The sequence below is a fragment of the Myiozetetes cayanensis genome, unplaced genomic scaffold (assembly GCF_022539395.1).
Source record: "Myiozetetes cayanensis isolate MyiCay16 unplaced genomic scaffold, myiCay2020 scf4, whole genome shotgun sequence".
NCBI classification, from domain to species: domain Eukaryota; kingdom Metazoa; phylum Chordata; class Aves; order Passeriformes; family Tyrannidae; genus Myiozetetes; species Myiozetetes cayanensis.
This window is the reverse complement of record NW_026087631.1, coordinates 684,119-709,297: the sequence shown is the minus strand read 5'-3', so window position 1 is coordinate 709,297 and position 25,179 is coordinate 684,119. Positions and strand designations below refer to the sequence as shown.

The following is a 25,179-nucleotide window of genomic DNA, read 5'->3' as shown; positions in this document are numbered from 1 at the left end:
GAAATTCTGCTTGCAAAATCATAGATGCAAATCTACAACCAAAGAGCACTTCTCCTCACGATAGCATCTTGAACGTTCATTTCTCTGAAGTTTTGACAACAAAACACTGATAAAAACAAGCAGCAAAGAGCCACAGTAGAAAAAACTGACACTGTAAAACTGTGACAAGTGGATAGGGAAGTTCGCCCTTCTACAAGTCCCTTCTGGCTTTGGTTTGTCCTGTGGCCCTCCCTGGGATCATACAATTTTATTTAGGCACCAACAGATGTTACTACATTTTCAGCAGCCCTGAGAACTCAGCAGTGGTTTCTCTATGGGATGTATGCCGGCCCCTTTGTTCCACCCTATAGAGGGAGGAAAGAACTATCAAAGCTTCTTTCTCTTTTTCTTTCTTGCTATACGTTGTTCCAGAGGAAGTGGGTTCTGGAAACATTCACCGTTATAAATCATGGCTTAAATTTGATCATCTGTTTAACTGCTGCTCTCTTTCCAGACTTGCACCTAGTGCTGCACTGTCAGGAGAACAGAGGTAGCTGCATTGTCACATGAAAATACATTAAAATCATAATGGATAGTAGTGATCTACAGTAAAATTACAGTAGTAAACTGTCAATAACATACTGATATTGAAGAGATCTTTGTGTTTTAAAATTAAAAGTGACCACACATCTTATTTATTGTGTTCCATGAATCGTTTCCCATTCTTCTATGGTTATATCTTACAATAACTGATAAAGTCTTAGCCTTTCATCCACCATGGAAGCTCCATATCCCAGTGGGTCTTTGATCCAAGATGATCCTCTTGAGTGGCACTATAGGGTCAGAGCGTGTTCTGCAGGAAGTTTTGGGCTGCAGCATATTTCATAACAGGGCCCTTTTATTAAGATTTCTTCTTCCACCCTACTGTAAAACACAGAATTGTGATCTGTCCCTTACAGGATATTAAACAAAAATTATACTGTCACTACTGGATTTAATTACATGAGTGCTTTCAGAGATTAACTTGCTAACATTACATTTTTTTCTAAGGGGCTTATTGCTTGTTTAATGTGAATGGATTTTGAGTGGTTCTGAAGTGGAAAATCGATAAAGGGATGAACAAGATAATCTTTCAGATTAATAAAAAATGGGTGATCCCCACCTTCATACAATTAAACTTGATTTACTCTCTCTCCCATATCTTTAACGGGCTTTAAATCCCCTTGTGCGTTTTCCATGGAAGGAAAGGTCCATGTTTCATTGCTCAGGAGAACGACCAAGGAAAGATTTTTCTCCATCTAGTTGAGGTGAGCTGAGCTGAAGTGAATGTGGAAATACGATCGCAGAATTTATGCTAAGTCAGAGTCTTTGGGTTATGTAGTCTGGTCAGGTTTTTACCTCCTGAGCCTCAGATGCATCACAAAACATGTTACTGAGAACAGATATGCAGTGGGTGAGCAGAAACAGCCACAGCACTGGTCCCCCTTCGCACACCTTCTGACAAAATTGGTGTCTCTGCAGTCACGGCCACTTCAGTGGTTTATTGTTTTGGCCAGGCAGCAATGATGCACAGCAACCAGAGCATACCAAATTGAAACTGCATGTTGTTTGCCAGCTGCTGACAGAAAACATTGCCTTATGAAGTGTACAAATTCTTATGCCACTATGTATAATAATTTACACACCTTTAAGGAGTCTATGCAAAAGCACTTCTGTTAACCTCCTGTCAAGCACCTCCTGTTAACCTGCCTAACATCTTTACAGTACATGAGATCAAATAAAGATAGATCTGAGGAAGACCACAGCAATCAATAAAAGGACACCTGGAACCCTATCAAAGAGGATGCATTGCTTTCCCCATAAAAAGGTGACTCCAAAATGTGTATACTACCTTCAGTAACTCATCTTTCTAAAGAATAAATAAATTCTAAAGAATAAATAAATAAATAAATAATTGTTATTCTGGGCATCATTGTTAGTGCTTGTGGCATAGCCAAAAAACATTGGAACTTTGGACAGATATTAGTTTACTCCTTTGTGGAATCTAACATTATCATGTGAACACCTACCGTTTCTATTGCCTTGACTTCAGAATTGTGAACTGAATTCAGTGAATGTTGCTTACTATGGCCTGTGACTTCTGAATGTTGCTGCAGTGGCTGTATCTCTTTTATTAAAATACAGATTTGTGTTTGCTTTTGGTTCTCAGTGTTCTGTTTTGGACCTCTCTGTATGTTCACTTACATTTTTCACTTGGATATTTACTCGCATTTGTCCCAGTTTCCCCTTCTGTCCACATCAGAAAACCGAGGCACTTGAGTTTGGCCTTTTAAACAGGTGTCAGGTCATGCAGAAATAATAAATGACAAGGTGTAGTGACACCAGAAGGTTTCCTTTTATTTTGATGCAACCTATTCAGTTCAAGAGAAATACACTTTCTACCCAACTGAATGGCATCTAGCTGTCATCACAAGGGAAGAAGTCTGTGAATATCAGAAAGTGTTAATTCTTGGAACATTCCAGTGAAAACAAAAATATTTTCAAATGTTTGGGCTTCTTTCCTTTGTTTGTTTGTTTAGGTTTTTTTTTTGTTTGGGTTTTTTTTGGGGGGGTTGGTTTTTTTTATTGCCCAGGTATTTGTCCACGAGAAGACAAGTTGCAGTTCAAAATCCTAGGCATTTAAATCTTTTGCCAGTACACATCCTGAACATCTCATGTGGATTTCAGGATTGAAGCTATCCATGTGGAGAGAAATTTCTGGTTAGGGCAATGTGCAACATGTTGGACAATCAGATACTGCTAAGTTCAGGTGTATATCTGTGGTGTTAAACTGTGTTTTGGAATAGTGGTTGTATTATTAATTGTCTGGTTGAGAGACTTAAACCATTTGGTGCTTGGACAAATTGGAATCCTTTAAGTAAATAGTTTAGTCTTGGCATCCTTTCACTGTAACTGCTGCAACTTATCCAGTTAATGTCGAAGGGGTGGATGTTTCATCTCGAAGTGCATTTAGCAGAAAAATTTGGTTTTATACACACTGTCTCTTACACTAAAAGCACAAATTTTCAAACACTGTATCAAAGTCCATAATTCATGCCCAGCCACAGGCAGGATCTGCACCTATTTCAGCTTAACCTGGGAAAGCACCTTTTTTTTTGTTGGAGAAACCTGCATTCCTTAGAGTGCTCTGATTTCAGGTTGGGAGTCTGATGTCATGGATTGCATTCAAATATTGATGACATTGGTGCTGAGAGGGAAAATTTACATTTGAACAGACAGTACAGTCACGGGATATAGGCATATTCCTACATGCAAAATAATATATCACAATAAAAAATACTTAAGCGTCAATCCTGCAAATGTTTACTAAGTCCTTAACTCTCAAAGGACTCCTGAGTCTGTAAAATTAAGCAGATGCATGAGTATTTGCAGGATTTGAGCCTTAGGACTTGCTCTGTACCTGACCAAGCTCCACGAAGGTCGAGTTTGGGATATTTAAAGGCCTTTAAGGTAACATAAGGTAAAATTTAAGGTAACTTTCTGGTAGTGTTGAAACATTTTTGAAAGAAAATAGAAGATACCCATATGCCAATGGAAACAATCTTCAAATGGGATGGAACAGCTGTTAGGATCTGCATGTGTTAAGGAAAGCAAGCAAACAGCTAAAGGTGCATTTCATGAGAAGAGATTAAAGACTTTTTTAAAGCAGCAAGACATTGACAGGATTCCTGGAATCACTGCTGCAACACAGTTTGCCCAGCAAAATTTTAAAAAACTTCCCATTTTAGAAATGTGTTAAAAATGTTTAGAAGCTTCCCATTTACTAATGGTGATACAACAGTGGCTGAGAGGGATGTGTTGATACTTATTTTCATCTTATTAAAAGGGATGTAGTCAGATCCCAAAGCCCTGCTGCCTCTCATAAATGTCTATCACCCAGGGAGTTAAATTCTGGTGAAAAAAAATCTGTCATGTGACAGGAGTGGAATTGATTTTTTGTACCAGTCAGGCTCAGAAACTTCATTTAAGTCATCTGATGTTTAGTCTAAAAATCAGTAGTGAGGTAGAAAACTCAAACATTATAGAATTGCCAGCATTAGAGGCTTCACCTTTAGCAGTACCTGGGCTTATTTCTGTTATCAGAGTAAAAACATATTAAACAATAAAACCAGTATGTTGGTTTTCAAACACATAGTTTGTTTGGGTTTTTTTACCCCAGCAGCAATAGCAAATTTTCAATAACACGGTTTTTACTGTGTTTTCATTCTATTTTCTTGAAATCCGAATATCACAAGAACATACACCCATGTGTGGATGGCTGTTCTGAAAGACAGCTGACTTATTAGACACAAAGGTTCAAGATTTATTCAACACTTTGTAGAGCTTAAGTCAGCCCATGTTTATTCCTAACTGTGCCCATCTCTATTTCTGAGCAGGATTACTTCCACTGAATGCTCCTCTTCTGTTCCAGCAAATCAATTCCAAATGTATTTTCTTGAATTTACCTTTTGCTACTACACTGTCTCCCCAGAAGATGTTTTAAATTTAACTATTTATTATTTATAGGCTCTTGTTAAAGCCTATAAAACCCTGCCTGTGTTAAATTTTCATTTTGGCCTGCTGGCCAGCTGGTATTCTGAGTGATCATGTCTTCATGCAAGCACACTAGACAGTTAGGAGAAGATGGAGTACTTATTCCTGGGTGAATAAATGCTCACATCAGGGTTTTTGTTTCCTCAGTAGGCAGAAAGGACGACATATCTGCCAGCAGATCTGAAATGATAATCAGATAAACTGATGTGGAAGACAGAGTGCTACATATCCATGTTTCACAATAAGTATAGTTAAAACTGTATAACTGGAATGCTGACAGGCGACGCAAATAATTGACTAGTTAACGTTAAGAAGCTGTAAATTCTCCAGAAAAGCCCTGTGCATACCAGCTGAAAATGCAACCCAGGAAATAAATCCATCTGCCTACATTTGTTTTAACAGTAATACTGACCTTTGAGCAAGGTATTTCTGAAGGATTTTTAATGACCAGCTGGAGTTAATAGGCTCTGGCTGTACCTCAGGCTTTAAACTCTGCCTAGTGAGCCATTAATTCCTAAGAAATGCTCTGTTTCTTGATTGTTACTGCTTAACAGCATGACAACCTAGACTGTGAGTAGCTCTTAGCAGAGAAAATAATATTGTTCTTAAATGCACATAGTACCCTCCTTCAGAAAAGATTCCAAAATATTTACAAACTGAGGGTTCTGAAAACAAAAGTAAGCAGAGATGATTATGTTGCTGGGAAAATAGTCTTTCATAATGGACAGGTCCAAGAAGATGCATATTCTCAGTACGCTTCTGAGAAATGACACACCCTTAGGGCTTTGTCATTACCTGCTGCTGTTGTTCCTGGCTATAGGCTGGGGAAGTATAAGCATCACCCTCTTCTAGCCCTGGCCTCTTCTAACCCAGTCTTCAGGGCAAACATGTGAAAAGTCTGCAAATGTCTGCCACCAGGGCACCAAAATGGGGGGAAAAAAACTATGGTGGTTAAATCTTTTCGTGCAGATACAACATCTAAGGCAGCATAGCCTCATCTGCGGTGGCCGCAGGGCGCAGGGGAGGAGAGCGTGTGATCACTGAAAAGGATGAGACAGACAGAACATGTCTTGATTTCTGTCACATCTTCAAGAACATCCACAAAGACACCAGTACCCAGAAATATGAAGAGACAGGCCCAGTGACTAATAAACCAGAGGACTTGCATGGCTGCAGGCCAGATTTCCCAGCTTGCTCTGTGCCACTGGTGTGCTCAGAGTGGCACATTCGGGCCACCATTTCCCATCCAAGCCCAAGCCTTAGTGAGGTGCTGAGGAATTTAGTCCAGACGCTGAGAAACTGTGTAAGCTATCAGTTGTGCTTGCCACAATACTCTGCCCAGCCTTAAGTGCAGGACTTAAGGCTTTGCCAGGATATTAGCAAAGACTGCACAGAAGGCTTTGCTAGGCGTCTGCAGCTGCACCACACAAAAACACAACGTCTTGAGCCTGAAATTCATTCATAACAAGCCACTACTAAACTTGCCTTTTTCAAAATTCTGCATGGGAGGAGACTGATACTACACATTTGTAACAGTGCTAGATATGATATGACAAATAAATTTTGTCATATGTTGGTTAAGGAATTTTACCATGTGTGTATGAATGAAAACTGGTGATGAACATAAAGCTTCTAGAGAAATCAACCTCAAATCCACAGCTGACAGAAAAAAAATGGTAGTTTTCTGATATAAAATATTTCACAGCAGTGATCTTTTTAATTTTATCTTGATTTGTAACTGGCCTTTTCTAGATCTAACATGGTTACAAGTTCTCTGAACAAGTACTAATAGATTTTACTATAATTTTAAATAGAGTGCTGCTGAAGCTAGCAAAATGACAGTTTTTCATTGGTTGCAGCCTTTCAGAAAAGAACAGACCTCTTGTGTTTTCTCCATGCAGTTTCATAGTTAGACTTTCTTTATTCCATGACAAGGAGGTATCACACCATTATGCAGCTACAGATGAGTCTTCACACGCCTTTCATGTTCCTGTTCATGCACTGGCACAACTCAGAGCAGCACTTAATCATGTTCCATTTTTGATTCCTCTTAGTGCCTCAGAGCAGCCATCACTGAATAGAGGGCCTAGAAGTGAGGAACACCAGGATGTCAGCTGCAGCACAAGGGCAGCTCTGACAAAAAGTGCATGAGGCCTTGCTGAAGGACTTTTTGCTCCACACTGTTTAAGGCCTGAGTAAAAAATCCAGATGGGGTCAAGCTCCCAGACTCCCCATACTTTTGCCCATCTGTTCCCATGAACATCTTTGCTCTCACCCTGTGGTCCGGGGAAGTATTTCTGAGAGGTGACAAGTAATGCTGCAGTCCCCACATATGTTTTGAATACCGAGAAAGTTGGAACCACTGAAGATAGATAATGTATCCCTAACTGACTTAGTGACTTTTTTGCAGCATTTCACGTGCTGTAAAGTAGAGCTACCTATGAACACATTTAGAACATTTCACTGATGTATCCTGTATCACAGAACCAGAGAATATGCTCAGTTGGAAAGGACCCACAAGGATCATCGAGTCCAACTCCTGGTGCTGTGCAGGACACCCCAAGTATCACACCATGTGCCTGAGGTCATTGTCCAAATGCTTCCTGAACTATGTCAGACTTGTGCCTTGGTGCCCTGGGGAGTCTGTTCAGTGCCCAACCACACTCCGGGTGAAAAACCTTTTCCTGATTTTCAAACTAACCCTCCCCTGACTCAGGTTCAGGCCATTTCCTTGAGTCCTGTCACTTATCATGAGAGAGAAGAGATTGGTACCTGCCCCTCTTCTTCCCCTCACGAGGTCGTTGAAAACCACCACGAGGTCTTCCCTCAGTCTCCTCCAGCTGAACAGACCAAGCGCCCTCGGCCGCTCCTCATACGGTTCCCTGCAGACTCTTAACCACCCTCAGGGCCTCCTCTGGACACTCTCTAACAGCTTACTGTCCTTTTGATATTGTGGAGCCCAAAAACAGTAAGTAGAGTAAGAAAGCACACAGAAGCCTTTTTGCATTCTGGACACTTTCCTAGTGACACTTTAAGTTTCCTTCTCAGTTACTAAAGCTCCTGATGCTGTAATTTTTTTACTTTTAATTATGGCCTTATAGTACTTAGTTACTGCAAGGAAAAGGCAAGGATTAATGACTTCCCAGAAACCACAAAGCCAATTACTGAAGATTCAGAGGAACTAGGCTTCTTCAGTTATGTCATTTGAGTGTATTTTTTCCCTTATAATAATTATTACATTGACTTTTTACCTCATGTTCCTTAGTCCACATTTCTAGAGTATTTTATAATGCCAGTATAATTTTGCTCATTTCCTAGATGGGGAAGAAACGGAGGAAGGAAATAAAACATTTTTTACCCAGAAAACTGACGGTTCACCCAGGGCACTCTCTACAACATTCATCGCCCACTTTGCATTTTGAATATCATTTTACTGCTTATGATATGGTTGTTCACAAAGCGTTGTGACTGAAGGAGAAAGAGTAACATTTCTAGATAGGATAAAAATGGATGCTTAGCTCCTCAGCTTTTTGGTGAGGTCAGGCTGGACATATCTAACATTCAGACATGAGTGGAGCTCATAGATGAACAGGTTTTAATCTATATTCTCTTATAGTCAAATATCACCTATTTCTTGAGTTCTCCCTTGCTGTTGGCCATTTGGTCAATTTGTACTATCTGATCTTCTGAACAGCCCAGTTACTGAGAAATTGTTAGGATTCTTGATATTCAGGGAATAGAGCTTGGCTAGTATTTCTAAATGTTTAAATTTTAAGACTGGAGATACTGATTAAGATTTGGTTATAATTTGTACAAACTGTATTAGGAGCAAAGAAACTCCCCTAGTGGATCAGGCCACCGGTATAGCAAGCTGGGCTATCTGCAGCAGCAGCCCATAGATATGCATCTCTGAGCTGTTATTCATGGATACAGAATTGCTCACAACAGCTTTACTGCTCACTGCAGACTCCGAAGCTTTATGCCAGCTCAGGTGTCAGTCACTGAAAAGCCCCCTTGTACAGTCCTGCCCTCACAGCTGGGCACACTGACACATGAGAACCGAGGAGCACCTAAGGATAGAAGAGGAAGAAAAAGGAAAGGAGCAGGGACAGCACAGCTTAACATATGGAGTTGCCTGCACAATTTATTTGATGCTCTGTCCAGACCAGTGAGTTTCAGATAAGAGTTTAATAGGCAAGAATGTTGCTTGCACTTACTTTCAGGTCACAGTGGTAGCCCTTAGTTGGGACAGGATACAGCTTCTTATTTATGTTTGATATCATATTATTTCATGCCAACAAATATTTTATGAGATCAAATATGAAAGAACCTCTAAATGGCACTGTAGCTGCTGCCAGAATTTTTTTAAGTCCTATGAAATGAAAGAAATATGTAAATGTAAAGGAAATACATAGTTAAATTCCAGGTTTGAGTTAAAGGTCTTAGACAAATTCCAAGGGACAGCTCTGAGAGAAAACATGGAAAACAAGGGTTGTGACATTGAAGGAGAAAGAGGGGGTAGGCAACTGTTTCCAAAATTACTAAAATTTTGTATGGAGCAGGAAACTCTATACCTTAAACTTATACCATTAACAGCCATATCAGCTTTTGGGCTCTTTCTATTTCTTAATACAATTACATTTATTTTATATGTGACAATTAATAATACTGCATTTCAATGTTCAAATTTGGGTTAATTCAACATAATTTTGGTTGAATTTATTTATTGTAATTTACAGACTAAAATCTCCTAATCTCATCTTCATCATAATGTAATATTTGTTATTTTATTTTACCCCATGTATTTGCATATATATCTTTCATTTATAGAGACATCTGAAACAATGCCATCAAACCAGGCTTTATATGGTCTTACAATCCTATATAAAACTTCTGAACAGTATGAATTATATGCTTGCAAGTGATTCTGAGTTGTGAACCAGATTCACCATATTAAACTATAGACCAATTAAAGGTGATCCAGTGTAAATAGTCAGTTAATGAAGCAAGAAATTAAGGAAACAAAGGAACACTGTTTTAATGAGAGAATGATGGAAAACAAATTGATATTTTGTCTGAGATGTCATGAGAAGGGACTAAATCTTAAGACAGACAAGGTTAAAGAAAGGTTAATACCAATAAAGGAAGAAGGATTGCTAAAACAACTGAGGAGATTTATGAAAGAGCACATTCCACAGACTTGCAACTATGAGTACTGCAGGCAAAGGGGTGTGGATGACAAACTGTTTAAAGAAGTAGTGAAGGCAGTGGAATACTGGAGTTACATTTCCTTTGGGAGATCAGAGAAGCACGATCTTGCAGTGTCCAATAAACTAAACCCAGGAACAAGGAACACGAGGTTTCCAGTTGACGTATGGGGACTGTGGTGGAAAAGTTGGCACCCCATGAACTGCTGATCTTATTCTCTATCACAGACCTGTTCCAGCCTCCCTGTGACTAACGCTGGAATGATTCCATAGATTTGCTATGCACTATCTTGGTAGCTACTTCAAGTAAGCCACTTAATAAGTGGGGATCTTTTCCATTTTGAAGGGATCCCTACTCAGGGATTTTTTTTTTGGTGTGCAACACCAAAACCATATATAATTTGTAAAAGCATGAAGGCTACAGAGGAACCTGGCCCGTGTTACTGTGAACAAAGGATCATGTACAGTGCTCAGCAAACATTGAAAAACACAGAAATTAACACGATTTTTCAAACTGACCAGCTAAAGAGGCCTGCATGAGATTGGGTTACAATAAAAAGAAGTATCTCACTGTCCCCTTATCCAGTCTTCTTCTCCTGTATTCACTCTATGGTTTGGTCTTCGTGGTGTTTTGGTGTTTGTTTGTGGGTGGTTTTTTGTTTGTTTGTTTGTTTGTTTTGTGTGTGTGTTTGGTTTTTCTGGTTTTTGTTTGTTTGTTTGTTTGTTGTTTTGGGTTTGGGTTTGGGTTTGGGATTGGGGGTTTTTTTGTTGGTTTGGTTTGTTGGGTTTTTTTGGGGTTTTTTTTGGTTTTTTGTTTTGTTTTGTTTTTAATATAGAAGTCAGCATCAGGAATACTATGGTGGAAATTCATGCATTGAATAAATTTTCGTAATTTCTTCACTTTTCATCTGATGTATCTGGTTTTTTGTTTACCCTCTGGATTTGTTTGGTTTTGATACAGACATAGGTTTGGCAGAACTTATAGACGGAAAGGTAACCTCAAGTTCAAACAAAACTACATCGCTTTGGAAACTGCGCTTTCACTTTTAATTACAGCATGTCACCCGGATGATGAAAGACAGTTATAGATAAATTTATCTACTTTAAATGCTTTCCCTTTTCTCCTTGTATTCTTACATTTGTCTTATACTTCATGGACAGTGACTGTGTTTTGCTGCATTTTTAGTACAGTGGGATGTTATACAGCTACTTTCTGTTTTAACCTCAGTTTACCATGTGCATCATGCCATGATAAACTGAAGCATAGCTTTTCTGTGTGTGAATTTTGCTTTTTGTTTTATTTCAAAATTTCTGTATTTAGTGGGATGAGAGCTTACAAGCTGTTTTACTTGCAGCATTTTACAATGTTGTGATCTTGTTTGAAATTTCAGTTTCAAGTAGTGATCAGATTTCCCATACTTTTAAGCTATGAAGAAAAATGGATTTATTGAGATTTAATATCTTAATTTGAAAATCTCACCTGTAGTAATCAAGTTTGCAAAGGAAAAAGCTAAATACTTTCAGTGTGTGATATCTTTGAGTTCACTGAGGTACTTTATGATGGTAACTTCATTTTGTAAGATTTAATGCTTCATAACATCATTAGTTTGAACATTTTTGAAAGATACACAGTAGAGAAAATTATTAAAATCTTGACTGTGTAAAGATTAGCTAGCTGACTGATATATGCTACAATTTCCAAATTTTATCCTTGTGAGCATGCTTTGAACAAGTGTGAGAAATACCAGCTTTAGTAGATACTACGAGCACTCCTAAGGTTGGGTTTAAGGAATATTAAATACCATTGGTATATTCAGGGACAATTTTTTGAACCCTGTAGAGGCTCCCCAGCTAAAAACTTAATGGTCTTTGCATTAGGAAGAAACCACACATATTCATCTATCACTGGGGACACAAAACACAGCAAATGTCCTGCCCTGCTCAGGAGCAAGTAAACATCCCCAGGATGCCAAATGGAAAGCAACAACATGCAAACCAACACCAAAAGCAGAGGAAAAATTATTACAGTGTCAGCATAAAGACTGTGTGATATGCACTGCTTACAAAGTTGATCAGCCAGATTTTCAGAGTCTGGTGCCTCCTGGAAGCAGCTCCATTTCTTGTTACTGAAGTTTGTTGTTTCTTTCATGGAACAGTACTGAAAGCATAAGCAGTGATGAATCATGGAATTATACTGCAAAGCAGCTGGCAGATGTGGGAGAAAATGAACACCTTGGACTTGAGGATGCTGGCATTCCTAACTATTACGCTAACAGTTGCCCAAAATACAGTATTTTAGTGGGTAAATTTTCAAATATATAATCACCATCCAGAAATGCCATGTTTGCCTATTCAGAAATCCCCGACTGTGGCTAGCAAACAGCACTACACTGATACCTGCTGGTGACTAGTTACACACTGTGGTGTTCTCTGGGAATCTCTCAAATATGACTGATGCTTTGCTTGCCACTCCAACAGTCAGGCAGTCCCAGTTCCATCTGTAAAGGACAACAACATGTATGCAGCAGCTACATTAGCATTGTCTTGTACCAGCCGTTTTGGACTACCCACAGATCTATAGGAAGGTTTATATTATCTTCACTTCAACTAAGGGTTCTGAGGGCATTTTGCTTGGTATTCCTGTGTTGCTTTAAGCAGTTTGTGCTCTTTAGCTAATTACTACAATGTGCATAAAATATATATATTACAAATGTGGTGGTTGTGGGCACTGATAATTATACTTACCCTGAACCTTCGTGTCCATCACCTGTAGCTCATCCCATTAATCCATCTACCCCAGTATTGTTCCAACATTCCAAACCTCTGAGCAGTTTCAAGTAACTGTGACTTTTCCTCAATTTTCAAAGTTTTTTTTTCTCTTTCTTTTCCGAACCTGTCAAAGATATATTTCCTTCTTTTCCTACTGAATTAATGCTGGCCAAAAGACAAAACGGTGGTATTTTGCCCTGAACTCAATTGTGGTATCTGCTGTATCTCATCAAAGTGCAAAGCTTAGCAAGGGGCTTTTGCAAGATACCCTGGGGAAGAGGAGATTGCTAGGGTCCTCAGGGAGCAGCCAGCAATTCTCCAGTGTTTGGAACGTCCTCTCCTAAATACTGGTGGTTTGAAGTCATGGCATTGTTATCTACATCAGTACTATTTCTGATGAATTTTAACAGTTTTAAAATATTATTTGGAAGTGTCGAAGACTTACTATTAGTAATTCTCTAAGATTAGACAGCTGGATTAGCTCTATATGTAGTAGCATCTAGTTACTAAAGATCAAAGCTAAAAAGAAATAATCCCCACAACATTTTTTAACACTCAAATGTTTTCCATTTTTTAAACGTAGGAGTGACAAACTCCATACAGAATGCCTGAAGTAACATAACATTTGTATTGGCATTCACTTCACTTGTCCTTCCTAAATCGTTACTCACACCATTGCCACTTGTTTTGCGACTACTTAAAATGAGGGCCATTTGAAGACTGTATTATCAGGTGTTCTTTCCACCCACTGGAGTTTGTACATAGTGTATAGACTACAAAGTCCCACGACTTTGTTAGCTGAGGGCGGGCTAGCTGAGGGCGGGCTGGCTGAGGGCGGGCGGGCGGGCGGCACGATGCCCGTCCCGCCGGGAGCTCGGCACAGCCGAGCCCCCGGCGGGACGGGCAGCGTACCCGCCCTAGTCCCAGCCCTCACCCCGCACCGCCCTCACGCCCGTCCTCAGCCCCGCACCGCCCTCATCCCGCACCGCCCTCATCCCGCACCGCCCTCACTGCCGCCCTCCTCCCTCACGGCCCTCAGCCCCGCGCATGCGCAGTGCCGGCAGCGGTGGCGCGAAAATCGGTGTGGCGGCGCGGCCCGGGCGGAGGGTAAGGGAGGGGAAAAGGGGAAGGGAGGGGAAAAGGGGAAGGGAGGGGAAAAGGGGAAGGGAGGGGAAAAGGGGAAGGGAGGGGAAAAGGGGAAGGGGCTGGCGGCACCCCCCGGGGCTCTGGGGCGGGTCACCCGCACCCCGCGCCCGCCCGCCTTGCCCTCCAGCCCCGCTGGGGGTCGGCACTCACGGCTTCTGCGGGCGGGCCGTGCTGGGGCCTCACGGCCCTCAGCAGAGATCCTTCCTGGCATCCCACCTAAACCCGCTCCTTATGGGGTCACTGCCCTTTGTCCTGTAGTGGTAAAGGCGCCGCGCTATCACCGCGGAGACCCGGGTTCGATTCCCGGTCAGGGCCACTCCCGGGCAGGTGGGGCTCGTTAGCCCTTAAAGGCAACCCACCTACGTCCTGAGGACCTCGCTGCCACTGTCCAAGCTCGCTTGGCCCCGGCAGATGAACCTTAGGATTAAAGGGTGGGCTCAGTTCCGCGCACACTGTGTCTCACCTAAAAAATCCAATGCGCAGGCTGGAAGGTGTAAAGACCTTCCCCGGATCTTCACTTGTGAAGACTGGCCATTACACGCCGCCGTTTAGCCATCGGCGCGCTTGTAGCAAGCGTGAGTAGAGCCCTTCTCAGATCTTCCTTTGCGAAGCCCAGCCGTGATGTTGGCACGCCCCCGTAAAAAGTCTGTCTTCAGCACTCTTGTATCGCCCTCAGCTAACAAAGTCGTGGGACTTTGTAGTCTATACACTATGTACAAACTCCAGTGGGTGGAAAGAACACCTGATAATACAGTCTTCAAATGGCCCTCATTTTAAGTAGTCGCAAAACAAGTGGCAATGGTGTGAATAGCTCTGGATATAAATACCATGGTCAGTACCTGGTGTTCAGATACTTGGGGTGAAGAGTTTGGAATGTGTCTTCTCCTATGCTTGTGTAAGCCAGGGGAATGCTTGAATTTAGCAGTTGCGTGGCTATTAAAGAAACACTGTTGGAAATATGAATACCTGTAGTGTTCATTTGTAATTTAATTGAAGAAAAAAGGCTAATCATTCTTCTCTGTATCTAAATAAATTGTGTCCCTGTTCCTGCTTGTCCTCCTGACCCCCACAGCTTAGTTGGATTATCTTCTGGCTTTCTCCCTGCCACCTTGTGATTTTAGTATGCACAAGGAGAATTGACTGCTGGTCCTTGATATGAAAGGAATACACATTTTTCTTCTCTATTACATTATTATGTGACTCTGAAGAGTGGATTAGTGTTCTAACTTGCTGTGTACAGTTTAATGTATGTGCTTCTGCTTCTGACTGGAAATGAGGGAATTACTGTATATTTGTTAATTGCAGAACTTAAACTTCTAAAAATAAAAAAAAAGTGCCAAGGGTTGGTGTGTATGCAACATCCCCTCAATGGTAGCTCAAAGTATTGCAACTGACACAAAGTAAATACTGTGTATTTCATGGTGAAACTTTGAACTAGTGTCTAGCTAAGATGTTTTTTCTCAGAGAAACTGAATTTTAATGAAAGAAATTTCTCTGTATTCCACTCAAGCAATATACAAAAATAAGTTGACAGAAGAGGAGGTTCTATGATGAAGGAAACTTGGATAATTGGTTTGGTTTAATGTTCAGATTGGAATAGAATAGAACAGACTATTTTACTGGGACCTACAAAAATCATCTAGTCCAACTGCCTGACCAAATATTAAAGTATGGTATTGAATGCATTGTCCAAATGCCTCTTTTTAAGGCACTAACATTCAAGGAGCAAAAACCACCTCTGTAGGAAGACTATTCAAAGTTTGACCACTGTCTTGGTAAGGAAAGGTTTCCCAATGTCCAGTCTGAACCTCCCCTGTCACAGCTTTGAACCATTCCCATGAATCCTGCCACTGGATCTGAGGGAGACAAGATCAGCAGCTCCGTCTCCACATCCCCTCAGGGATGTGCAGAGCGCTGGGGTCACCCCTCAGCCCCTTCTCTCCAGAGCAGACCAGCCCAGGGTGCTCAGCTGCTCCTCACAGGAATTGCCTCCCAGCCCTTCCCCCGGGGCTGTTCCCTCCTGGGAACCATCCAAGGACTTCTTACTCCTTGTCCGGTAACTACATTGACTTTGCTTTGGCCTATGTGAAGCTGTTTGAAACCATAATTGCTAGAATTGGGCAATAAAAACAATATAGTAACAGTTCATGTCAGATAAGCCATGGCATATGAAGTGATGCATTAGCAGGCAGACTTGGCTTAGGAGAATATGTACAAACAATAAACCTTTAACAACAATTTTACAGTTATTGCTAAAATGTCTAACTTTTCAGTGTAGTGGCTTGGTGAGGTCCTATGTGGATGAGCTTCTCAGTGTCATGAAAGCTTAATGTGAAATCTGGGCTCCTTTGAGGCTAGCAAAAATTTTTCCACTGATGTAAACAGAACCAGCATGTATTCCTTTTCATGTAATTTGCAACAGAAGATCTCATTTATGAAGTGTTTGGACTAGTGGTATCAGAGACTCACGCACAATTGGTGTGTGATGTTACTGTAACTGTTAGCAAAGCTAAAGTCGTGTAAACGAGGATAGGACTTTTTGCTAAGTGATGTAAAAATACCTTTTATTTTTATGTTGCCAGATATCAGAAACAGTTCTGCCTCCTGTAGTTTGGAGATTGAATCAGACCTAATGCCTCTTTCCAGAGTTGCATTTATTTTTTGTGTTGTCTTTTTAGCTGCAATTTCCCCTGTGTTATCTTTATTTCAGCTGCTGTCACAGAAGTCAGCTGAAAATGAACTGGGTTGAGTGAAAAGGCTCTGTCCAGCAAACTAAATCCGAGGATATTTTAACATTAATTTTCATTAATTTTCATTTTAACATTAATATTCATTTCAATATCCTCCAAATATTCCTCAAGCACTAGGAGAGGTTGCCACTTTACAGTGACCTGAATGTTACCAAAATAATCTTGTAAGGTTTGCTATTCAGATTGTGCAGAACAAAATATGTAACCTTACTGAGGAAATATATTGAAAGGAGATGTACTTCACACCTCCCCTCCTCCATTTCTAGGAGATTATGAAGATGGGTACTTATTTGTGCTGCTGTTCACCATGCCCAGGATGTCAGTTCTGGCTTCTTCTGTGTTTTGCCGTATATTGTTGTTACTTTCTGTGGTAGATCTCTGTATACTGATAAGAGGTAAGCAATTCAGATATGGAAGAGCAAGAAAGGAGTTAAAGGGTAAGGGAGCACCCCCCTGTTTCTTTCAGGTCTGGCTTTTGTTTTGGAAGGCCGTGTTGATCTGCTTAACATCACTGTGCGCTGATCAAGTCTGGGATTTGATTTAGTGCCTTGAAAAAAATTTCCATTCTGCACATCCGTCTGATTCTCTGTCTACTGGTATGGACAGCTTTATGTGGGCCTTGCTGGGTTTTGCTCTGGCTACTGCTGACATTGAAATTCTTTTCAATTGGGACATTTTATGTTTTGGTACTTTGCTGAATTGCAGAGAGCCTTCTGACAGATGTAAAGGTACTTTACCTTGTCTGTTTTCTCCTCTTAAGTTTAACTTAAAAAAAACACTTGTGGTGGTGGAGTCTTAGTAACTTATTTGGTGTATTCCTTTCAAGAGTAGCTTCCAGTGGCTTGCAATGAGATTTTTTTGTTCAATTTGTGCCTAAAAATCCATTATATGAGCTGGTACTTACGTATTTTGTATACGAAAATGATGATTGATTGCCTTGTTGTCCTGTTAAGGTTCGTTATGGAAAAGTAACAAATAACATCTGTAAAATTCAGTGATACCATCCCTGCTTTTGCTGTTCCTGTGGCAAAAGGATGGATGGATGCGCTGCTTTTCCCATTACAGAAGGATTTATTCTTAACGTCTTGAAATGGGGTAAGTCAGAAGGAAGATTGGCTGCTGCAAGATAAGCCTGCCATTAGAACCAGAAAATTTTAGAATTATTTTTGTGTGGTTACTTTTATCAAGTGAGGCTAATAAATAATATTTTTGGGGTCATGAAGCTTATAGGCTGATGAATAGGAATCCCAGAATATTGTCAGTTGGAAGAGACCCACAAGGATCATTGAGTCCACCTCCTGGGCCTGCACAGGACCATCCCCAAGAGTCACACCCTGTCCATGAGAGCATTGTGCAGACACTTCTTGAGCTCTGTCAGCCTTGGTGCTGTGGCCACGTCCCTGGGGAGCCTGTTCAGTGCCCAACCACCCTCTGGAAGGAGATGGCTTTATTATGGTTGCATAGTCCTTTTTCAGGAAGAGGGAGATGTAATGTTTTCAGAGCGTTCTAGAAAGGGACATCTGGTATGAATCCAGCAAAGCTTGCTTTCTTGGGGCCAGTCTTCTCTACTCAGAGCAACAGGAAGCAACTGGAACCACCATTTCGCTGTTTGCAGTGTTACTTGGGTCAAACCTGGGCAAGAGGTTTAACTCATACACTGCCCACGAAAGAGGCCCTTTTAGGGACCAGCCACAGTCCCTTAAAGATGAAATTTGGGCTCTTTTTCCAGCAAGACCTGGTGACAGAATTCAGAATAAAGCTCTGACAACTGTTAAGTTACTAATTATCAGAGTAAATACGGGAAATAAATAAAGAGGAGCAAAACAGAGGAGTTAATTACTTTCTCCAGGAGAATTGTTAGTCTAAACATTGAATGATAATGCCAGCCATCTCTGGTTGACAGCTGTTTAGTGTGCCAGATTTAGCAGATTTCTTTTGGCAAAACTGTGTTCTTTGGTTTTATTTACAGAGGAAGTAACATTTGCAGGCAGTTTGTTGTAATTTGGAAAGTCTGTGTATAGTAGGGCAGTTTTCTGTAATAGTTGTTTTTCCTTGCTGTAAAATACCTGTGGATGTGGGCACAAAGGTTAATAGGCAAACTTGCTTTTATCTGGAAAGTTCCTAAAAAAATTAACACTAGTCAATTCTGATTTTAAGCACACCAGTCCAAAATGAAGATGGAAGTTATTCTCTCAATTTTTCTTGACTGCTAAACTGCCAGTCTGTGTAGATTGGACTGGATACCAAACTGTAAACCAGCCTGTTAAGCTGATTTCTCTTTACTTATAAAGACTGTAAAAAAAAATATGATAGGAATAAATAATACATGGTTTTAGTTTTCACATAACCTCTACTACTCTTGGACCTTTCTGACGTTTCAAAAAAAAAAAAAAGAAAAAAGAGAATTTACATCTTTTCATCTTTCCTAGTAAACTTCTTTTTAATTTTAGTTTAAGGAGCTAGTGATAGGTTTTCTTTTAAGTAGGAAATAAGTCATGTTTGCTCTTACTGCCTAAGTAAGTATGTATTACATTTTCTTTCTGTTCTTGGCAAGTAAAAGGAGACTTGTCAAAGTGAAGGTGAAAAATATACTTGTGGGAACAAGGTGGAAGAACCTAATAGATATTTTATATAGAGAAATAGTAAGCAGAAAATAATTACAATGTTCAGAAGAATTGCTACTTTTTTTTCTTGGCGTAGCCCCAAAATACCATCCACGAGGTGGTAAATTTGTGACGTGATTTTTTCATCATAATCTTTGAAATATCAAAACAGTAAGTTGATGGTATGCTACTCTATTGCTGTATCAACTGCGCTGTATCATAACAGAGTTAAGGGGAGTCAAAATCACGGTATCTAATATACTGAAGTGCTTAGCTAATATCTAGTCTCCTAATTGCTAGTATTAGCCTCCTAATATCTATTAGAGTAATAAATGTGCACAAAAGGACTGTTCTACTGCTTTTGTAAGTATTAACAATTCTTAAAATTACTTTGAAATTTGGTATATATATGTGTTATGTTAGTTAATGACAACCTGTTCTGCTCAGGGCCTTTGAACCCTGATGTCATATAGATATTTTTAACTGCTTTCTTGTTCTGGTTTTTTTTTCCTCACAGGCTGAGGTTGCTGGTAGGCAGGGTTTAAGAGAGGAGTAGTAGGAGTAATGAAAGTAAAGTGTTCATTTGGTGCGTGGAGCTACTTATCACTGGTTCAAGGAAAAATACCCAAGTGAGACCTTTACCTTGAATGCAAGTTTTAGTCACATTTATCTGGAATGCTGTGACATAAGGCAATATCGTACCTTAAAGGTATTTCAAATATCCTTCTACTTGAAAAGTTTTATTTAAATATAGCAGCTGAATGTACAAGATTAAAGAGAAATTAAGTTAAAAAATTTCAGTAGTAATTTTTTGCAATCTACTAAAGCCACATCTGGGGACATTGGAAGCTGTCAGAGTTTGTTACTGAATTTTCTGTGCTAGACAGAAATTCTTTCTGAGGAACTGTAATTTTTAACAACCGCATGTTCCCTTTTTATTGTGTCTGAGTCCTGAGTTTCAGAATCTCTAGCTGTGAAGAAGACACTTTTCTTTCACTTTATTTTTCTTATTTAATGGTTTTTCTTAAAAAGACCTTATTTTTACAGTTCTAGAGAAAAAAAAAGTCTTCCTTCTTTTCCTACCCTACATGCTGAATGAACGAATATTTAATTTTCAGAGTCTAAAGTCTGAAAGGACTAAGGAGATAGTTGGGTAAGGTTTTCTGAAGGCTTCTTCAGTGTCTCTCCCACCGCTGGAAATAGTTCAGAGCCTGTCACAGCCATGCCTTACCGTGGGACAGGGGGACAGTGCAGAGCTTGTGTGTGTGTTCAGGAGGACGCAGCAGTGCCTGTGCAGTGCCCTGGGGCACTGCAGGGTTTTCCTCAAGATTGGGTAGCCGAAGGTAGTGACTAAAGTGGTATGTTTCAGACATTAATCCAGATAGCTCACTTGACAGAATAAAATAATCCATTCCTCTGAACTGTTTTTGAGATGAAGTCTGTGTGTCTGGTATGTTTTCTTTTTAATCAGTTTCTTTATACATTCTCTAATTTTACTGTATGCTTTCCAGTGATGTTGAAGTGAAGACAAGGGTAAGCCATATTAATCAAATTGCTCTTTTCAGGGCTAGATTCTATAGTTGAAGTAGACAGTAAATAAAATGACTATTTAATTGGAGACTTCAAATGAAAGCAAACAAATATACTTAAAAATCATGCTATTGCAAATGGAGCAAGTGCTTGTGATAATTATTTTTTCTGGTTCTCTTTCAGTGTACAATTAGTGTTGTGATGCAGAAAATAATGCATATTAAATTAATGCCATTCTTGAGCAAGGATGAATTGAAGCACATATTAAATGCTAAAGGAGTCCCAATGGCCTATAAAAATAATGCAGCCGTTCCTAGAAGTGTCACTTTAATTTACTCTTCTGATGATTTCAGGGTAATTTTATAGGGGTGTGACTTGGTTGTATTCCAAAAGAGATTATAATTTTTGAAAATCTATATTCAGTTCCTAATAGTTGCTGTAAGGGATTCTACTACCATTAAATTGACAAAAGTATTTCTTGTCTAAAACTTTACAAAAGTGCACAACCTTGCCTGCTCCCCCAAAACAGAGTGCAAAGAAAGATTTTTCTATCTGTCACTCTAAATGGTTTATTTACCCCTTTTTTTCAACTATACATACCACAGTTTATTCCAAATATGCACTGCAAATTACCTGCTCTCTTAATCATAGGGATCACAATTCCTTATTGCTGATAGATTATAATTTTGAGCAGTTTCAGAAAATAAATTGCAGACAAAAATATATTTATTTGTCCTTTAATCCACTTCAGAAATGGCATAAAACTCCTCCATTTTTGCCCATGAATGTGTCCATGAATCGAGCATTGGACTGCAGCTAAAATTTCTAAACTCTATTTTAGAAACAGAAAAGTGTTTTTCACTTTCATCAGAAAATTATGTGAAAGAAACAAGTCCAGGAAACTATCCTGGTCCAGGATAGGTTCTGAACTCTAGAATATATAGTTGGAGGCTTTTTTCCTTTGCTTGTGCTTTCATACAAGACAACTGTGGAAAATGGACTGCATTTTGGGTGGAGATTTTGAATAGCACTGAACGTAGAACTAGTTTGTTTCCTTAGTGAGTAGTGCAAGTCTATTGCTTTGCTTGTATCCAGGACACTCAGGACAGATCTCCTGAGGGAGTTAGCTCTCAGACATAGTAAAAAGTGCACACCTGCAGTTAGCATTATATAGAATAGATACACTTCTAAGGTTTGCTTTCATGAGTTGTGCTGATGTTCTCATTTTTGACCTTTTTTTTCAGTAGTAGAAGATAAAGAAGAATAACATACAACTCAGCCTTTTTGATACAGGAATGGCTCTGGACAGGCTGGGGAATTGATAAGGAGTCTCACCTGACCAGCAATCCAGTTTATTCAACTGTAATTAAGAAGGGAGATAAAACACCTTGGTGGAGCTGGGCTCCCAGACTTCTGGAAAAAGACACACTGAGATGGCTGTGCCATTCTGCAAACTGGAATAGTGGTACTGGGTACTCAGTGTATGAGCTTAACCTGCTTGGTTTGCTTACCTCGTATCCCCTGTTAGCACAGAATCGACTCATGTGACTGGTCCTAAAATGCTTCAGTGTTGCTGGTTCCTCTTTTTCATTTGTTTTGGTTTTCCTTCTTTTATCCTTTCCTAAAAGTTTTAGGAGCCGTTTTGTTAGGGGGTTTATTTTTCAGTTATTTGGACGATTAGTCTTATCTGGGAAGATCAGATAGGCTCATTAATTTATTCACATGTGTGAGTTCAGTTCATGGCTTTAATTTGTTCTAGAAGTCTTTTTTTTTTATGCCCCTGTGATGATAAGTGTGTTTGATGGCTAATTGCTGCTGGGATCTGTGTCACTTCAGCCAGCTATTGTGATGGAGGCTCTCGTAGCCTGTTCTGATACTCACAGAAGACCAGTAAGATCCTGGCACTGCATAGTCCCTTAAGAACTCTGCTGACAGCAACAGTTGCACATAGAAATGGGAGTGTAATAAAGAACATAAGAGCAGTGGCTTTGCTTACTTGGCTTTGTGTGACTTTAGGGCAAATTTGCATTGTCCTCTAGCAATCCTACAGCTTTATCTCACTTCTTTTTTTTTGCTGGGCAGGATTCAAACTCAAATAATAGCTGTAATTCACTGTGGGGTATTTATTTATGTATTACTCATAGACATTAATCAAGCTTATTAATGATCTTCAGATTTTTTTCTGGCTCAGGTTCACATGCTGTACAAATGCTGTGATTGTAAGGCTGGCTGTATAAAGCAAACTTGGTTTGCAGGGCTGCTGCGGAGGTCCTGGTTTATTCTTTTAGTTTGTAGCTTACAAAGATACACATGTGCTGATTTCTGTGTCATCTATGAGTGCTTGAAGTTGTTTCCAGGTGGGCAACAATTCTGTTCTGAAAGTGCCACCACGTTTATGTTAATTGACTGTTGTCTTTACAGTTTTGACAGAAAAAAATGATTGAATTTGCTAGTGATTTAAAGAGCTCATTTACTCTTTCAGCTTATAGGTTTCTTTCAGAAGGATTTAAAGGTTGTTGTAGTGCCTACTGTGCTATTCTCTGTTCTTCTGTCAATGAAAAATATAATAATAAAGCTCAAAAAAATATGGCCTGTTTTATTTTTTTAGTATTTTTTTCTGGGGCAGTTTGCTTAGATTTTAACATTCTGGCTTGGTGATAGTGCTTATCTCTCACAGATCCATTTTTTACAGTGAAATGTGCCATTGGATATTGATCATATCTGGTGAAGCTTTTATTCAGGATTGAGTTTTATGTAAAGCTGCATATGGTTGTATTTTTTCTTTCTCCTTTGTATGGTAGCAGAAAGAACAACCGAGCTGAAATATTTAATTTTTTTAGTTTTCTTTGAGGAGAAAACTCTTTTTGCACTTAAAGCTAGTGATCAATTAGAAATATAGAAGTTACAATGAGCAAAGGCCTCCTAACCTCTTTCTTTTGATTGAGTCTCAGCACTTTAATTTGTCTTGGAACAGACATTTTCGGTTTGTCATCATGCATCGCGTTTAAACAAATGCACACAATGTTATTCTGGTATTCTCTGTGTGAGATACTGATGATGACAAATTGAGATGAGAATAGCCTAAGACACATCTGGGTGGTACATTCTAAGATAATTATTTGGTTATTGTGCCCCCTTTTCTACTTTGTCATCATGGGGTTAGTAGTTTACCCTCTTTATACTACAAATAAAATTACCAGCTTTATAAGATGTAAACACAGACACCCCCTACACCCACTTTCACCTGTGAACACAAAAAAAGTTAGCATAAATCCTTCTTCCTGTTTTCATGCTTGGTTTGAAGACGGTGTTTACTGCTGCCTAACGTGGAGTTATGATCTCTTTCTCAGGACTGTGTAATGGCCCAGGACACTACAGTGCCCAAACTGAACTTTGAATATTGGCTGAATAAAGCCATTGAATGGGGTCAAGCCACTACCCTGGAATCCCAGAAAGATGTGTGCCTTCACTTGCCCCAGCTCCAGGAGTTTCTACACCAGCTTTATGAAACTTTAAAAGATGTGGTGAGTAACCTTAGAGGGAAGAGTGACCTGTTTGAAGAAACCCTCCAAAACAATCTGCACCATGTTTTGATGAAAACAGAAGCTACAAGTAGCAAAGAAGTTTGTGTTGTTGACCTAATGTCCTGCTGGATCAGAGGGGCAAACTGGGGAAACAGTCACAGGTAACGCGAACAGGAGCGTGCTTCCTGTTTCCCTGATTTACTGTGGAAAGAGCTTTTTCTTTTTGATTGGTTGATGTCATGTGAGATTTCCCAACCAATGCTCTAGCCTCTTAACAAAACTCTTAAATAGACAAGAATTTGATTCTGGTGGTCGGGTCATAAATTGGATGATTTAAAGGACTTAACGTGTAAATCTGTAACTGATCCTTAAAACCTTAGAGAGTTTGGTGACATGTTAACCCCAGTGTTGTGGCACACACAGGGAATTCCAGCAGCATGTCAGACCACTGACATATGCTGCTTAGTACTTGAACTATTGTCTGCCCTCACTCAGGTGTTTTTATAAAAGTAAGCGTAGTTGTTCATATGTTTAGTTGCTTCTCTGTTTTTCTGAGCGTGGCTTTTTCAGTGTATATGTTTAGTATAATTAGCTTTAGAAATACTGCATTATGGCATAGAGCTTGCTTCTTATGGAAGAACTCATTTTTAATATTATTCTTATGTGAAGACTTCAGGGTTGGGTTTACTTCTGAACTGTGTGTAAATTTTAAATAAAAGATTTTTGGGGAGTGCTGTTTCTTCCCATGTATCTTTTTCTTAAGATGGAAAAAAAAGAGCATTGCTACTTCAAGTAACCTGAGGCTTGGCCTGAAAATGGACCTTGTGAATATGGCCCCAGAAAGTCTAGGTCTAGCCCCAAATGTGAGGCAAATGTAAGGAATTTATTGCAGTAGCAGGAGATGGTTATCATGTTATGCATGTTATCTCAGCACAGCACTATTTTTCAAAGCCTTCATTTATTAGGTAGTAAAGCTACAAAAATGGAAAAATAAGACTGATTACACAGGATTGTATATAGACTACATTGTTTATTACTTTTATAGTGAAGCTGCTTTCTATTTGGTTAGAAGTTAAAT

General features: G+C 39.7%; 1 protein-coding gene across 1 annotated transcript in view; it reads left to right on the top strand.

Annotated features, from left to right (window-relative positions):
- Positions 1–13,626: 13,626 nt before the first annotated feature.
- FANCC (FA complementation group C) overlaps positions 13,627–25,179 on the top strand; it is a 68,086-nt gene continuing 56,533 nt past the window's right edge. Inside the window, exons 1-2 of the mRNA XM_050328875.1 lie at positions 13,627–13,655; positions 23,928–24,101. Coding sequence (XP_050184832.1) covers positions 23,937–24,101 — 165 coding nt within the window. The 5' untranslated portion in view covers positions 13,627–13,655; positions 23,928–23,936. The remainder of the gene's footprint in view (positions 13,656–23,927; positions 24,102–25,179) is intronic.